Source organism: Thamnophis sirtalis, unplaced genomic scaffold, assembly GCF_051295495.1.
Source record: "Thamnophis sirtalis isolate CommonGarterSnake01/CBP01778 unplaced genomic scaffold, rThaSir2_p1.2 scaffold_4, whole genome shotgun sequence".
NCBI classification, from domain to species: Eukaryota; Metazoa; Chordata; class Lepidosauria; order Squamata; family Natricidae; genus Thamnophis; species Thamnophis sirtalis.
Genome location: NW_028261384.1, coordinates 22,064,307 through 22,081,607, shown reverse-complemented (window position 1 = coordinate 22,081,607; position 17,301 = coordinate 22,064,307). Strand labels below are relative to the sequence as shown.

General features: G+C 36.5%; 1 protein-coding gene across 3 annotated transcripts in view; it reads right to left on the bottom strand.

Annotated features, from left to right (window-relative positions):
* MPP7 (MAGUK p55 scaffold protein 7) overlaps positions 1–17,301 on the bottom strand; it is an 80,959-nt gene that overhangs the window by 33,379 nt on the left and 30,279 nt on the right. For all 3 annotated transcript variants that reach the window (XM_087712585.1, XM_087712586.1, XM_014075867.2), the window contains exons 4-6: positions 10,692–10,769; positions 8,659–8,739; positions 766–897 (exon numbers count right to left, since the gene is read on the bottom strand). In XM_087712585.1, coding sequence (XP_087568711.1) covers positions 766–897; positions 8,659–8,739; positions 10,692–10,769 — 291 coding nt within the window. The remainder of the gene's footprint in view (positions 1–765; positions 898–8,658; positions 8,740–10,691; positions 10,770–17,301) is intronic.

The following is a 17,301-nucleotide window of genomic DNA, read 5'->3' as shown; positions in this document are numbered from 1 at the left end:
CATGAAGAAGATCATACAAATATAAAAACAGCATAACACATATGGCCTCTTTGGTCTTCTTGGCTCTTTTATATATATATATATACACAAACACACACACACACACTCACATATATATATGTGAGTGTGTGTGTGTGTGTTTGTGTGTGTGTGTGTGTGTTCCAGCATAACTCTGGAATGCCTCGAGCAATTTCAACCAAACTTGGTACACAAGATGATTTCCCTCTAGAGAAAAATATTGTGGGGTAAGGCACCCATAAAGCTTTCAGGTTGTGTGTTCTGTCAAGATACAGCCAGTTGTGCCTTAAAATGGCTTCTACAGTACTACTGTAAAATGGCTTCTACTGTGCAGGGCAGTGGGGTTGCCATGATAATGGCTTCACAGTATTCCACAAGGGAGAGGAAAGGGTAAAATCCAACATTAGAAATTACGTTTGGTCTGGACATTTTCCCCCTATAAGTAAATACCCGGGCGATGCCGGTTTATTGGCTAGTTGAAAATAAAAATGCAGAATACAATCAGATTCTGAATCCTGATTCCATTGGTTTTTTTCTTTAGCTAGCTGCATAGAATCAGCACGGCTTAAATGTGACTAACTGTTCAAACTGAATTGTATGGCAAGGACTGAAAATAATATAAGTTTGGATGGAGTTCAGCTATTGGTTAGTACAAAACTATGTAATGCCATCAACTCATTTTTAGAATATTAGCCAAATGCTGCTGCTATTGTTGCTGCTTATTATTATTTAAGTGCTAAAACGTACCAGAGGTTCTCTATTTTTTACGAGCCTGATGATTTTCACAGAATCTTCTTCATTATCAATATTGTCAGGCATGGGAGGCAATACAGGATCATAGCTTTTCTCAGCAACAATATCATGCACAGAAAGCAAAGCCTGCAAAATAAATTGGGTTAAAAACAACTGTCAACTAAAAAGCATAAAACATATATCTGCATTGGTAATTTACCATTACAGTTGCAGACCTAGATACAGTTTGCATCTCATCAGGAGTGATTTGGCACCATGTGTCCCTCAAAGCTTAGGAACAGTACTTTGTTCCAGAATAAAATCAAAGGAGCTGCATTCTGTATTGTTGAAAGGATGTATTTGTTCAATTTAACAAAACTGCAATACAAACACAAACTTCTAAGACATCAGTGAAGAGAAGCAGAAAACTGGATTCTTTTTGTTCATGAAAAGCAAGAAAATGTTTAATGGTTATGCGTATTTTAGAGATCTTGTCTTCACAGGATTATTATTTTTCCAGATTCACCATCTAAAAGCTATTATTCATATGAACAGAAGAATTTTTAGGCGTATGCCATTACTATAACCATGCATCACATTTAGAATGTTAAAGCTAGTATGATTCATATATAATCTAATATAAATATTGATATTGGATGTGTATAACTGATCAAAATAGAACATTTAAAATTCCATACCATGCATAATTGATGTACAATGTTCTTTGCACAAAGAAATTGGTACCAATTCTCATTTCAATATATAAGAAAATATGTTAAAAAACTATTCTTAAACTGATTCAGAACTCAAGAAAAATGCAATCACCATCATCATTCCAAATTAACTAACCAAGATATGAATACATAGTCTTTCTAACCACCCTCTCTCTTTTGCAAACAAGAGACATACTAGCAGCTCAAAAATATCCATCCATATGATGTGATATGCGTGTCCTTTTTAACACAATTATTGCTGCAGAAATAGTGCTATTTTGAATAATATTACAATGATTTTTTTCTTACTATGGTAAATTTTATTTTTACATGTAAAAAAAAAGATAATTTCCTGCATTGAAAGTTCTAAACACTGAACATCTACTCTTCTGCACCAGGGAATTGGTCTGCAGCTCTTACTAATAAAATATAGTACATTCAAAGTTAATCACTTTTTTCATTCTTTAAACTCGTTTCCTCCTCTTTGAAATTGTTAATATCAGGAGACACTGGACTGTCTACATATTTTTAAATATCCACTCAAAGAAGCAGCTACTTCATGCCATCTGGTTACAGTACTCATTTTCTTTTCTATGGCACCTCTTTTTCCTCCCTTCCTAATTCAACCCATACTTTCAGAAGGATTTTTTAAATTATTTAATCAGATCCATTTGCTTAAAACAGAAAAATCTCCTGATGATTCATAAACATGATACAAAGGTGGCTGCCACATTTTTTTCAGCTTTCCAGTCTATCTTACAGCCCTATTAATCCCTGAAAGTCTTCCTTCCAAGTTCTAACTATGCCTCATCCTGCCTATTTCTGAGCCCACACAAGGTCATCAGTAAGTCTTTCGAATAAAAACAATTAAATTAGGGAGTCTTTAAAATTCTCCAACAGTAGAGTAAGCGTGAAAGATGATACTGCTGTAGCAACATCTAGTTAATCAATTTTTATAAGTTCTAAAAAAAGCTTTCAAATGGTAGAGGAAAAAAACTGAAAACAAATTCTGAAAAGCAGAAGCAAATTTGAAACAGATGCCCATTATAAGCTACCTAATGGGTACATAGTATAAAAAAGAGAAAAGTGGGCCAATGGCAAGCCACTGTGCCCCCTCCTTCCCACTCCCTTTTTTTGGTCCCCAATTGCAAGAGGTCAGCAAGATTTCAGGAGGGATGGGGTGAGAAGGAAGAGCAGCAGTTGAAACCATTGTTCAGCAAATGAACAAGAACTATGCTAAGAACACCCATAGAAAAGACACGTGTCAAGGTTCCAACTAACAAACCCCAATCAAATCAGATTTCTGAGACTGAGATCTTTCTCAAAAAACTTACTGGCACATTATACAGGAACGATTACATGTAAAACCAACTCTAAATCAGTGGTGGGACTCAATTTTTTTTACTACTGGTTCTGTGGGTGTGGCTTGGTGGGCGTAGCATGGCTTGGTGGGCGTGGGGAAGGATATTGTAAAATACCCATTCCTACCCCACTCCAGGGGAAGATTATTGCAAAATCCCCATTCCCTCTTGATCAGCTGGGACTCAGGAGGCAGAGAATAGATGCGTATGGTGCCAGTCAGAGGTGGTATTTGCCGGTTCTCTGAACTACTCAAAATTTCCTCTACCAGTTCTCCAGAACTGGTCAGAACCTGCTGAACACCACCTCTACTCTAAATATTCCCCGCAGTTTCAGTATAGTTAAAATAGTAAACGATCCCTTCCCCAGGTGTCACAGGTCACACTGTCCAATTAGGTTAATTGGCGGGCTCCTTAGGCACTGCTCTTCATTTTATCCAACACTCGTGGAGATGATCTTGGTTCCCACGAGATAGTTCTGTGTTGTATCTGACAATGCATTCCAGCCTCCTTCGCGTCCCGCAGTCCACTCAGTGTGTGGCAACTGAGAAACAACAAAATGGCTTCTGCCAAGTTCAGTTTGAAGTTGACAACAAGTCCACAAACCAGAAGGAAAGAGAGCTGAAGGACAGGTAAGTAAAAGGCAACAGAAATAAATAAAAAGGCAGCCAGAATCAGAAAACAGTTTTGTGGGTGAGAGAGACAATAACAGGAAATTTGGATAGTTGGCCCTGCCCCTAACAGACAACACTCCTGACTAGCAGGCAAATAGGTTATGGCCACTATCAGATCGGTGATGCTATAACTGACTCCAGGAACCAGTTTTCATTCAATATGCAGAGCATAGGCATTCTGGATTTACAACAGTTCATGTAGTAACCATTCAAAGTTACAACGGCACTGGAAAAAGTGACTCATGACTTTTTTTTACAATTACAACCTTTACAGCATCCCTAAGATCATGTGATCAAAATTTAGATGCTTGGCAACTGGTTCATATTTAGGACCATTGCTATGTCCCAAGGTCTTGTGATCACCTTTTACGACCTTCTGACGAGCAAAGTCAATGGGGAAGCCAGATTCACTGAACAAGCAGCAACTGAAGTGATTCACTTAACAACTGAGGTAAGAATAGGGCATAACTCACTTAGCAAATGTCTCACTTGACAATATAAATTTTGGGCTCAATTTTGGCCATAGGTCGAGGACTACCTGTATTGAAGTCACACAACTATGGGACAGTGTGGGAGGAAAGGACTAGGAGATTTAGACCAAAGGAAAAACAGATTTGGATAATTTAAGTAATTAAATATTGTAGAAAACAATATTAGAGTATTTTTTTTTATTTAGAACACAGCACTGTAGTAATTTGACAGACTATAAAATAGTAAATAAAATAGAATTGAGTAGAGAGTAAAACAAAAGAACATCACAGGATAACAGGAAGAATAATTGCTGGGAATAAAACAAAATAAACTTTGTATTGTAGTATGACAGATGGCTAGATAGATAGATCCCGATAGATAGATAGATAGATAGATAGATAGATAGGTAGGTAGGTAGGTAGGTAGGTAGGTAGGTAGGTAGGTAGGTAGGTAGGTAGGTAGTAGGTAGGTAGGTAGGTAGGTAGGTAGGTAGGTAGGTAGGTAGGTAGGTAGGTATAGATAGATAGATAGATAGATAGATAGATAGATAGATAGATAGATAGATAGATAGATAGATAGATAGATAGATAGATAGAAAGAGAGAGAGGGGAAAATTTTTTGGTCTTGGTACATATGGGCATACAAACATGCAGGTTAGGTGGCTACAGATAGCCCTTGACTTAAAACAGTTCACTTAGCGATTGTTTGAAGTTACAACAGCACTGAAAAAAGGGACTTATGACCATTTTTCACACTTATGACCACTGCAACATCCCCATGGTCATGTGATTTACATACAGATGCTTGACAACTGATTAACATTTATGTTGGTTGCAGTGTCTCTGGTCACGTGACTCCCATTTTGCGACCTTATGACAAGCAAGAACAGACTGAACTGCCATCTGTCAGATTGGTGTAGGGTCTTCTGCTTGGGTAAGGGCTTGTACTAGATGAATTGCAAGATCCTATCCAACTCTATTATTCTGTTAAGGTTCACTTAACAACCCTGTTACTAATTTAACAACTGCAGGGATTCAGTTAACAAATGTGGCAAGAAAAGTCAAAAAATGGGGCAAAATTACTTAAAGAATTTCTTACTTAGCAACATAAATTTTGGGCACAATTGTGGTCGTAGGTTGAGGATTACCTGTACAGTATTCATTTAGAAACTTTTAAACATAAAGATTTATAATATGTTTTGGCATAATAGACAGTAGTCCAGCATATACACATATTATGTTCAAATTTATTTCATTAAACCAGTTATTGCAAATGGATAAGCAACTATAACCAGGAAGATAACAAATTTGTATGGATATCAAATTACACTGCTGAGGCAAGGAAAAGAACAAAATAGCATAAAAGTAAAAAGAAAACCCTTCCATTGCTCCCTAAAAATAACTCCACTTTTCTTTTTCTTACTTTATATCACTTTAAAGAATTCAACTGGTTTTCTTTACTGGGTAACTTCAAGATTGCTTGATTCATATTTTTATCATTCTCAAAATTTTTGTCATTCTCAAAATTTAAGATTTGTTGCTTAATATATTTGCACTGATTTTCAAATTTATTTAGAGCAACCTAACTGCCAACTATCTAACAATTGTGATATAAGAAGTCTATGCTTTTCTTGAAGTACTCCCCAAAAATATACACCAAGTGGAACCAAATTGGAACATTTCAGCCTGACAAATAGAACTCTTTCTCTTCCCTAAAACATAAAATTAATTCAGTGTACTCAATCGCATGAGGCAGCAATGCTTCATTTGTTATTAACACTGATGCAGGAAAGCATGATGCGTCTTCTATGTTAGCCACACACATGCCAATTTTCCTTTGAATACATACCAATCCCATTATCATTGTAATGCCTCAAAAGATTCATCTGAATGCTATGCTTTTGGCCTATGTACATCACCAAATTGCATTTAGGAAGCATACGGTTTCTACCGTTTTTCACAACTTTTATTTTAATCCACATATTTTGGAAGCAGAAACTTCTACTTCAGCAGAAACTGCAAAAGCCAATTAGCTAAGAATCCCCCAAACTAGGTCACTCTAAACCAGGCACAATAACCACCACATGATGGGATTTAGCATGGAAGAACTTACCAGATAAATTTGAAAAAGTTGAAAAGGTGAATTCTTTTTCGAAATGAACTTGATTCAGGACCACATGATGGACATATTCAGATCATTTTCTTGGCAGCAATATTAAATATGGAAATATGACTTTGTCATTTCTAAGTTCAGCCAACAATACTGGTAATTCCTAGAGGTCTCCTACTAGATGGACCCCACCCTCCCTAGCTTCTACAATAAGCCAAGATAAATTTGTATACCTGTGAGAGTCATAGCATAGTTGAATGCAGAGAAAATTAAGTTTATTACAAACTGAACTTAGTTCTTGTTAAAATGAAAACCAGTGAGAAGATGGTAAGGGAGAATCGAGATCCAACATAATAATTGGATAAACAGATAAATAAACCATGGTTTATTTATCCTTACTTCCTTGCTTTATATAATATATTACAATTGGCAAGGTTCATGTACTGTTTACTTTTTATTTGGGCAGATCTACACAAACTGCTATGCCAAAACAAAAGACATTATGGCTTATGCAATGTGAGAACCCATTTGAATGTGAACTGTAATAACTGCAATGGTAATTTTCACATTTACAAACCAAGGTGAAAGAAAAAATGCAGATTCACTGAGAGCATTTATGTGTGTAACACATTTACATCAGAGGTGGGTTCCTAGCGGTTCGCATGGGTTCGGGCGAACCGGTAGTGGAAATTGGGCCTGGGTTGCTGAACCAGTAGGGATAGCAGGCTGGCCATGCCCCCGAATTGGTCCCTCGTCACTCGCTCCACCACCCCACCCAGTCACTCATCACCTCCCGGGCGGCTTGCCTGCCTAAGTTGCCTTCCCAGTTCCCATCTGGTGCCTGTCTTGTGTCCCAACTGAGCTGCCTCCCCCTGCCTAAGGTAACTTGCGCTAGCCCCCCCTCCTCAGAGCTTGCTGCGCCCCGCACCATCCACACTGAGCTCGCAACCTTACCTTCCCCCGCCCCTTCCAGAAGTCCCCACAAGTCCTATTATGGCTCCCAGGGGCTTCAGGGAGGCCTGCTAGGCCCAAAACGGGGTGTGGGGGTGCCTAGCAAGCCTCACTGCAGCCCCTGGGAGCAAAAAAAGGCTGCAGAGGGGGTCTTCAAGGGAGAAATAAAGAAAGAAACCATCACCGTTTGCAGATCCACAAGTGCACTGAGCTTAACTTGAGAGCTTATTGAAAGTGCTGCTAGTTATCCTTGCTCAGGCTAATCAATAGTGGAGCTCTAAGCATGCCAGATGATCAAAGGGCTTTTCTTCCTCCTACCGAAGACCTTCTGGGATTCTTTACAGGAAGGGAGAAAGGAAAAAGGAGAGAGAAAGAAAGAGAGAGAGAGATGGAGGGAGGGAGGGAAGGAAGAAAGAAAGAAAGAGGGAGGGAAGAAAGAAAGGGAGGGAAGGGAGAAAGAAAGATAGAAAGAGGGAAGGGAAAAAGGGAAGAAAAGAAGGGAAAAAGAGGGAAGGGGAGAGAGAAAGAAAAAGAAAGAGGAAGAGAGGGAGGGACAGAAGGGAAAGTAAATGAGATATGGAGGGAGGGAGAGAAAAAAGAGAGGAAGGAAGGACCACAAACCTGGCACTAATCGCAGCTTCAGATGATGCTTTGAAACAGCACAGCAATCCAGGGCTGGAAGGGATCTCAGAGGTCATCTAGTTCAACCCCCTGCTCCAGCAGGAAACCTTATATCATCTTGGTTATTTTGATGCCTCTAACATAGAGGAGAAATTCCCAGAAATCCCCAGGCATTGCCAACCTCTCCCCTCTAGTAAAAAAAAAAAACCTAGAGCAAAAACTTCACGCAGTATTAAAAGGAGTAGAAAGGGGGGCTGCTGTGTATTGTTTAATGGACTGCAAAAATGGACAGCTAAATTGGCCACTTCCACCCAGTTACATGACCACCAAGCCACTCCCACCCCAGTCACATAACTGCCAAGCCATATCCACAAAATAAGCCACACCCACAGAACCACTGATTTACATATATACATACTTATGTTAGCTTGACTTTGCTGCAAGACACAGTTGAATGACTTACAGGATTGACTAAACTGACTGAATTTGTTGTTCCAGTTGTTTTGGTAAATTCTTTGGATATGTTTTGCACCATAGTAAGATCTGCACAAATGGGTGGACATTTGTCCAAACTGTTTTAGCAGATCCTACATTGAACAACCGCTTGAACTAGATAACTTCTGAGATCCTGTCCAAAGTTGATATTACTCTAAAGAATGTAGCAAAATTTGGCTTAATAGCAGTAAAAACAGTCTTTCGTATAAGAATTTTGGATGGTAGCAATGAAATGAATTTTTAGCTATAAATATTTATATTTATGTTTTAATAGATTATTGCTTCTTAGTCTGTATGGTATAAGATATAAAATATATCATTAAATTACAATCAAACAACGTGCTGTACTATAGATCTTTTTCTCTAACTGCCTTCAGCATTTTATTCCAGCAATTCTGCACATACACATGGACACAGGAATATTCATAGAAATATTAGAAGTATGTCACAATACTTTGAAAACTGAGGAGTGAGCAATCCTGCAGGTTAACAGGTACAAACCACACACACTCTTACCTTGAGATTGGGCTTGGATAGCAGCTGCAAGAGTTCTCTGATCTCGTTGTTTAATGGATTATTCTGCAGCTCTTCAGCCAGCTGTGAAGGAAATTAAAACGACCCAAAGAACATTAGCCAATGCATTGTTTTATTCAATGTGTTGATGACAACCCAACATCAGTCTTGTTCAAATTTATTACTTTCAAGTAGCTTTAGCATGAAGGAAAACAGATAATCAATCATTGCTCTTCATTTTTTGTCCTTTGCACTATATTCTGGGCAAGTCTTTCAACTGAATTTGACTTAAGTTGACCATTTCTGGCAGCAGCACCCAGATCACATTCTGATTTATAGCAATAAGAGCAAATCCCAGAACACTCATCTAAGTGAATGGTCCTTTGCATGCAAACAAAGCACTGCTTGTAAAAATGGCTGGATCAAACTTATAGCTGTCTATAAAAGCTAGCTTGTGAGTGAAGAGATGAAATATACACTGCTTCCAAAAAACCCACAGTAGTTTTTCTGTTTAGAGCTGGAATGCAGAATCATGATGCTTCTGTTGTTACCACTCCAGATTTTATTATGTTTGCATACAAGAAGCAAATGTCTTGTTTAGTGTATGACAAGTGAATCACCGAAATATAGCTAAGAGTCAAATCACCAGATATACAGGCATTCTAAAGACTGAACGGTCTTTGAAAATGAACTCAACTATGTCAGAGTATAATCCAAAGCAGCGTTCTAGATAATACAGCAAGAAGCTCTAACTTCATAGAGTAATGACTGCATTCTTGTTACGTAACAATACAAATGCAATATAAAAGAACTTATTTTTGAAAATTCATGATCATAGGAGCTAGTATTCTGGAATCATCCAGTCCAACAATTATGACTATTTTACAAAACATCTGGACTATATCTAAAAACAAAAGGCAATTTTCACACCTTTCCCACCCCCATCTATCTAGACATGTTTAAATAAAAATACATGAAAGTATTGGCCTACAATAAAAATTCAGCACTGTACAAAAAGTATCATTCGGTATGCATCATTGTATGTATTTTTCCTTTAAATGAGTTTAATTTTTCTCCCAGCACCCCGTGTTTTGTCATAATTTACACAACTATGCACGCAATCAGAAAATACAGGGTTGATTTTTATTAATAAAAATTCTAGGTAACACTAGGGAAGAAATAGTAAATGGAAGACAACCCTGCTAAAAGTAGAGTTAATAAAGAGATTGGAATGAATAATTAGAAAGCAGATTGGCTCTTTATAATTCCTCTCCAGATAAGGAGGGGTTTATTTGGTCAAGGTTAAAATTGATATGTTGTTATCTCTGCTAAACCTTAATGGACTTTAGCTGATATGGACTGAAGATAAGGATGGGATATGGAAAGAAGAGATCATTTGTTGCATTTTAAGAAAAGGAGCTGAAATTACTAAAATCGATAAAGGGGAAATATTTATATATTTCTTTTATTTTTTTTACGGTGTACTTTTCTATTTTTCTTTTCGGTACCATTTTGTGTTCTAATTCTTTTATTTTTTTTACTTTGTACTAGTCTTAATTGTAATTTTTGATCAATTACTATAAAGTTATAGTAACAATAAATTAAATGCTATTTGGCATAATTTCATTTTTAATTATGAAAGCAATTAGTAAAGATATCTCATTTCTTTAATTATTATTAGTAATTTCTCTTATTCTCTCAGCTTATTAGCTATTTCATCTATATGTATTTTTTGAAAACAACACTCTTCACTTAGCATATTGGATGATAACAATTTTTCTTTCAAGATAGATGATAAAATGTAGCTGCCTACAATTTATCTTAGTTATCAAGACAGGATGAGAACCATTCTAAACGATATGTTTCTAGAATTAAAGATTTAATACAATTCAAAACAAGATGATAAATCTTATGATCACAGTTCTTTGGAAAGTGTTATCTATTCCTCTGTAATGATCTACTTCATATGTTTATTCCATCCACTGCTTTCAGTCTTTAAAATCTGTGATGTCAATAGATGTTTTGTACACACTTACATCATCTGCCAAAGCTGATGCACCATGTAACATGGGCACAGGGCTCTGTTTTTCGTAGTGATGCAATTTCTCATGAATCTAGGAAATAATGGAATAAAAAAGTTTAGTTAGCGGTAGAAATATATTTTGGAGATATACCATGTTTCCCCGAAATTACGACTTACTCAGCAGTCCTAGCTTGATTTTTACATGTGCGTCCAATATAAGCTATACCCCCAAAATAAGCACCAATTAAGACTCTGCCCGCTCCAGGATGTACAGATAAAAATTAAACTAGGGTGGGGCTGGGGGAGTGGAGCTGCTTACTACTTAAATTTGGATAGTTGCAGCCAGATCTCGCACACCTCGGCCCATTTCTTTTGCTGCAGCTGGCAAGGCTTTCCTGAAGGACTCTGTAGCCGATAATATCGCTATGGATCGATCCAGGGCTCTGTTATCAGCTAGAGAGGCTTTCCTAAAGGCCTTCAGGAAAGACTTGCTGGCTGCAGAACAAATGGGCCAAGGTGTGTGAGGCCTTACTGCAACTATCCAAAGCTGAAGAAGTTCCTGAAGGCCTCTGACAGTGAAAAGGAGTCTGGGGACAACACAAGCAAGTGAGATGAGTGGACAACATCCTCCACTCAAAATAAGACTTTGTGAGTTTTTTTAGTGACCAAAAAATAAGACAGGATCTTATTTTCGGGAAAACATGGTACACTGACTAATTAAACAACTGCAAAAAAAAAACCTTCCCATTTTACGGAAGCATTTAGTAGTGAACATGTAGATATAATTCATTATCACTTTTTGGTGAAGTGATTAAATTACGAAGCCAACCAGGGGGTGGGATAACCATTGTACACCAATATACAGTCAACCTACATTCACTTTTCTTTCCCTTGTTTTTTACTTCATAGTTCTTTATCTGTCCTCATATATTTTCTTACACCTTACTTAAGATTCAGAGATTATAATTCTTCTGAAAACAAAAATACATGCTACACTTTACCACCAATACTTCTGAAGTTACTAATATAAACAAGCAATGAACTATGCTGTTTTCCTAATATTTATTCAGCAAAATATACTTAGATATCATGTTTCTTAGATTTTAATAGCCATGTCACAACCATCTGTTTTTATCCCCTGTACATACAATTACAGGTTTTTTGACAAGCTATGGAATAAAATACATTTGTAAGAAGATGTAAACAGGTCATTTCTTCAAGTCTTTTAAAACATATAAAATATCAAATCATTTAAACATACAACATATTCCTGCATTTAAACAAACTAACATTAGTATTTCCTCATATTTCAACAGAATCAAGTAATGACTGTTTACAGTCTGATTATAAAATCTAGACATTCTGTCACAATGATTTGCAAACATTGCATTTTGCATAAAATGTTTCTTCCTTGCTAGAATATTTTTGCAACATTTTTAAAAACATAACCAAGAGAAGAAAGTGATAGATTGCTAACATTTCAGTAAGCAAATTGCTCATTTAAATAACTTTTCTGTTAGACTGCACCAAGTCATTATAATGTAACATTTTCTCTGCCAAAAATGGAGTTAATAACACGTTTGGAAAACCTGCAAGAACGTACCTTCATGTTTTTCCCCATTTCCCAAAACATACTACTATTAAATATAATTTCTATTTACCTATCATAGATGTGATTAATTCTGCATGATTTGCCCAAACCAATTTTGAAGCCATCTGAAAAAGATGGATTTTGATTTATCTTGGGACATTTATATTAAGGCAATAAATTTGTGAATTTATTACTTATTATATTTCCATACCCAAAAACCAAATTTGCAAGTTATTTCGAAAAGCGCTTCCTTTATTCTAAAGAAGAAACTGATCACATGCTCCATGCCTGCTTTTATAAATTCTTAGAAAATGGTTTAGGAGTTACTATAAAATAGCAACATATTATACAATAAGTCATTTTCTAAATGTGTATAATTCACAGAACAAATTATAAAATTGCAAATGTGTCAACAAGTCCATGAAGATTGGGGAACCCTTAAGAAATTGTTACTTAAAAAAAAAATCCCTAAGCTTAAAAGTAGTTAAAGTTCTCATTGATTTTAACAACTGTGTTAATCCTGATTTAACCATATCAGGAATTCAGAATGTAAAGCTCTTTTGAAAATTTTGATTAGCTGTATTTATAAAGTTATAATTGCAAAAATGATTACATCAAATATTTTGTTTTAAACTATAAAACATTAATATTAGGACTATAGTTTTATATGCAAAATGGTACTGTGTTCAATTCATTAAAATTAATGTTGAAATTCCCTTCTAATTCAATATATTTGCTTCATTTGACCTGCAATCTTATTTTGCATTCCCCTTTCAATTTTCAGTCTTTAAATATAATTGAAAAATCTAGACATCCTCTGAATTAATAATTAAGTTATTCAAACTATTTTATTTTTGCAAGTGTATAATCTAAATACTATTATAAACCCCTCGCTCCTTGGACAGCCTGATTAAAAACCAAATGTTGGTCTTTCTGAAAGAAACTGACTTCTTTGTTCCTCATATAACAAAATAAAGCAGCTATTATTTGAGATTTCAGAGACTTCATTGAAATGAACTTTTTTGGTCAATAAGGAGAAAGTGTTTTGATGACTCTGCTTATAGGAAGAGGTCCCCATGGTGGATAGAGGAAATTCAGATTAAAGCCAAACAAATTACCCTTCCTCCAAGATAAATTTCTCTATGCTTTTACAGCCAAACTCCCTGCTCAGCTGCTGAAAAAATATTCTCAAAATTGGATGAGTTTTTGTTGGGTACTTTAATCTCAAGGTTTTTTTTTTTTAATAACTTGGACACTTTCAGAGTATTCAAAAGTTGGAAGAGAAACTCTCATCTTGTCTTTTTTGACATGGAAATATGAGGCTCTAGCAACAATCCTGTTTTATAAATGCAGACCACATACTAAAACCTGAAGTCCTTGAACAGCTATATAGGAATGCCATGCTCTCTTTTTTTAAATATGTTAAAATACATCTTTCAAAATACATATTCATAGGCTTGTTTATTGATTACTGCATATGCAACCCATGGTCATAATAAATACAAACTGATTCAAACCTGGAAAAGGTGTGTAACAAAGCTGCATTGGTACGTACCTCTATTTAATTAATACACAGAAGCAATTTTGAGGCACCTGTTCCTATCTCTCAAAAGCACCCATTGCCAGATGTTCATTGCTAAAGACAACGAGGAACAACAACAACAACAAAAACTATTTTATGTCCCCGGGCTGTACAGATCTTGCAGGAAAAATTATCTTTGCATGTATTTCATAGAAAAATGAAATTTCTTGCCCCTCTTCATATTTTGTATTGTGTTTAATAGCTGATTGTATAAATGCGTGTTGGATTGCTGCTCCAATCTTCTCCAATGTTCCCCATGGTAGACATAGAGAGCAAGTTGTGAAAAATCTTCAGAAATTCATTATTTATATGGCCAGAAGGGAGAAAAGCTCTAGAGGTATTTAGAAAATGATTCTTACGATGTAATTCTCCAAGTTCTTCCAAGAAGATTTCACACCCATTTGCAAGGTTGGAGACACATTTGAGGGGCTGCCATAGAGAGGAGAGGGTCAAACTATTTTCCAAAGCACCTGAAGGCCAGACAAGGAATAATGGATGGAAACTGACCAAGAGATTCAACCTAGAAATAAAGATAACTTTTTGACAGTGAGAAAAATCAACCAAGAGAACAGCTTCCCTTCGGAAGTTGTGGGGGGCTTAATCACTTGAGACTTTCAAGAAGAGAATTGTCAGAAATGGTGCAGGGTCTCCTGCTTGATAGGTGGGGTGGGGGGTGGACTAGATGACCTATAAGGCAGGGGTAAAATTCAAGAGGTTCGGGAGAACTGGTAGCGGAAATTGTGAGTAGTTCAGAGAACCGCTAAATACCACCTCTGGTTGGTCCCAGAGTGGGGTGGGAATGGAGATTTTGCAATATCTTTCCCCCAGTAGTGGGGAGGGAATTGAGATTTTGCAGTATCCTTCCCCTGTAGTGGGGTGGGAATGGAGATACAGATCTTGCAGGAAAAAATATCTTCACTTGTATTTCATAGAAAAATGAAATTTCTTATCCCTCTTCATATTTTGCATTGTGTTCAATAGCTGGTTGTATAAAGGCGTGTTGGATTGCTGCTCCAATCTTCTCCAATGTTCCCCATGGTAGAAGTAGAGGGAAAGTTGTGAAAAATCTTCAGAAATTCATTATTTATATGGCCAGAAAGGAGAAAACTCCAGAGGTATTTAGAAAATGATTCTTGGATTTAATTCTCCATGTTCTTCCAAGAAGGTTCCACACCCATTTGCATTCTGATTCAGGGGACCCTAAAGGTGCAGATAAACCCACAAGTGGCCTCAACAACTCTCAGAAAGCGAAGGACCGACCTTCAGAGTGCTAATGACCAGATGAAGATTACAAGGAATATAAATCTTTGATTTCTCCATCAATCAGTCAGAATTGAAGAAGTTTCTTGGATGAGAAGCAAAATTTCTTCAACGAAAAAAAACAAAGTCCAATTGCCTTTTGAAAAGCAACTTTAGGACAATTTTGAGGTAAATTTAATGTAAAAGAATAATAGATTTTAATCACATTTGGTAGCAAAAAATTTGATATTTTAAAAAATGCAAAGAGCACCCTTCCAAGGGGAGAAAATGAAGAGTATATAAAATAATTTATTCTAGAAGTCAAGGAAGAAAGTAAAAAGGCTGGATTGCATTTAAATATCAAGAAGACTAAAGTTTCCACAACAATAGAAATCATGATGTGAACAATGAGAAATTGAATCACACCAGATTTCTTTCTTTTTTTAAAATTCCAAAATTTACGTAACAGGAGTCACTGGACTAAAATTAAATGCAGAATATTATTTGGTCACATTGCAATGACTAACATTAAGAAAATCTGGACAATAATAATAATTTAAAAAGCAGATAGAAGAAAACTAGACTTCTTCACATTATGATACTTCAAGTACTTCAAGAGCAAATATAATAAACAATGAAAACGGGAGATATCATTGGGATTAAGATTACCAAACTAGGAATGTCTTATCTCAGTGATGACTAATCTTTTTGTCATTGCGTGCGATAAGCACTCTTAATGCAATGTGCGCCCCTCCCCCCTGCACATACATATGATCTCCTGTCCTGTTTTGGGCCTACTAGGCCTCCCTGCAGCTTCCTGGGAGCAAAGTGGGCCGGGGGGGGGCGGCGCACCATCCCCTGCATCCCGTTTTGGGTCTAGGCCTCCCTGCAGCAAAAACAGGCCATAGGAGGGCACCACACCCTCACACACATGCACTCCATCCCCCTGCATGCGCAGATCTGAAAATCTGGCCAGTGGGAGGCACACGCATATGCGCAGTATTGCTGGGCTAGGGCAACAGCTTGTGTATCTGCAGAAAGGGCTGTGCATGCCATCTGTGGCACGCGTGCCATTGGTTCGCCATCATGGTCTTATCTGATTCTTTGGAGAAATTGGATTATGAATGGTTGGAAGTACAGGACAGAACATGTTAAAAGATCAAGTGATATACTGGTTTAAATTTAGGAACTTTAAACTTTAAACAAAGTTGAAAAACATTGGAACATTATCAAGAGAGATCTAAATCTATAAAGTTTCTGAAAGTTAAAAACTGTTTTATGATGACTCACGAACACCTTCAAAATTCAGTCTAATTGCTAACGGTTGCATAGAATTCAGAGCCAGAGATTATTCATTTTAGAACATAATTTTGTTTGCAACTCAAAAAGATCTAATGTGATCTAGTATCAGCAAAAATTGTGAAGGTAAAAAAGAAATGACATCACTGTTACTAACCTTCACGAGTAACAAATAATTCATATACTGTTAACATGATGGGTACCTATAACTATTTTTCCTAGGTTGTGATATTTTTGGCCTTGACAATTATTGTATAGATATTTTCATAATAGACAATGCAAGGCAAAGTTTATCAGAACTTGATCTGAGATGTAGCAATAGCAGAAACATTCAAAATACAAAACTAAGACAAAACAGATTTTTTTAAAAAGAGAGATATGCAACTCACATTACAAGTGTTTCAATGCCTTTCAGAAGGACCCTAGAACTGTTAGAAATGCAACACAGATATTATAGTTTACAATTCCTTAGGTTCTTGTTAGGATGAGTGGGGACTATATGCCTAATAAAAATAAACACCTCATGTCACAATTAGCAAACAAAATGGAAGTTTGAATGTAATTTTAATGCATCATGTCACCTGCACAGCAAATATCTCTTAGGGGACTGGAGACTAAAACATATGAAGAACGGTTGCAGGAACTGGGTGTGTCTAGTTTAATAGAAAGAAGGACTAGGGCAGACATGATAGCAGTGTTCCAATATCTCAGGGGTTGCCACAAAGAAGAGGAAGTCAAACTATTCTCCAAGACACCTGAGGGTAGAAGAAGCAATGGGTGAAAACTAATCAAGAAGAGAAGCAACTTAGAATTGAGAAAAAAATTTCCTGACAGTTAGAACAATTAATCAGTGGAACAGCTTGCCTCCAGAAGTTGTGAATGTCCCAACACTGGAAATCTTTAAGAAGATGT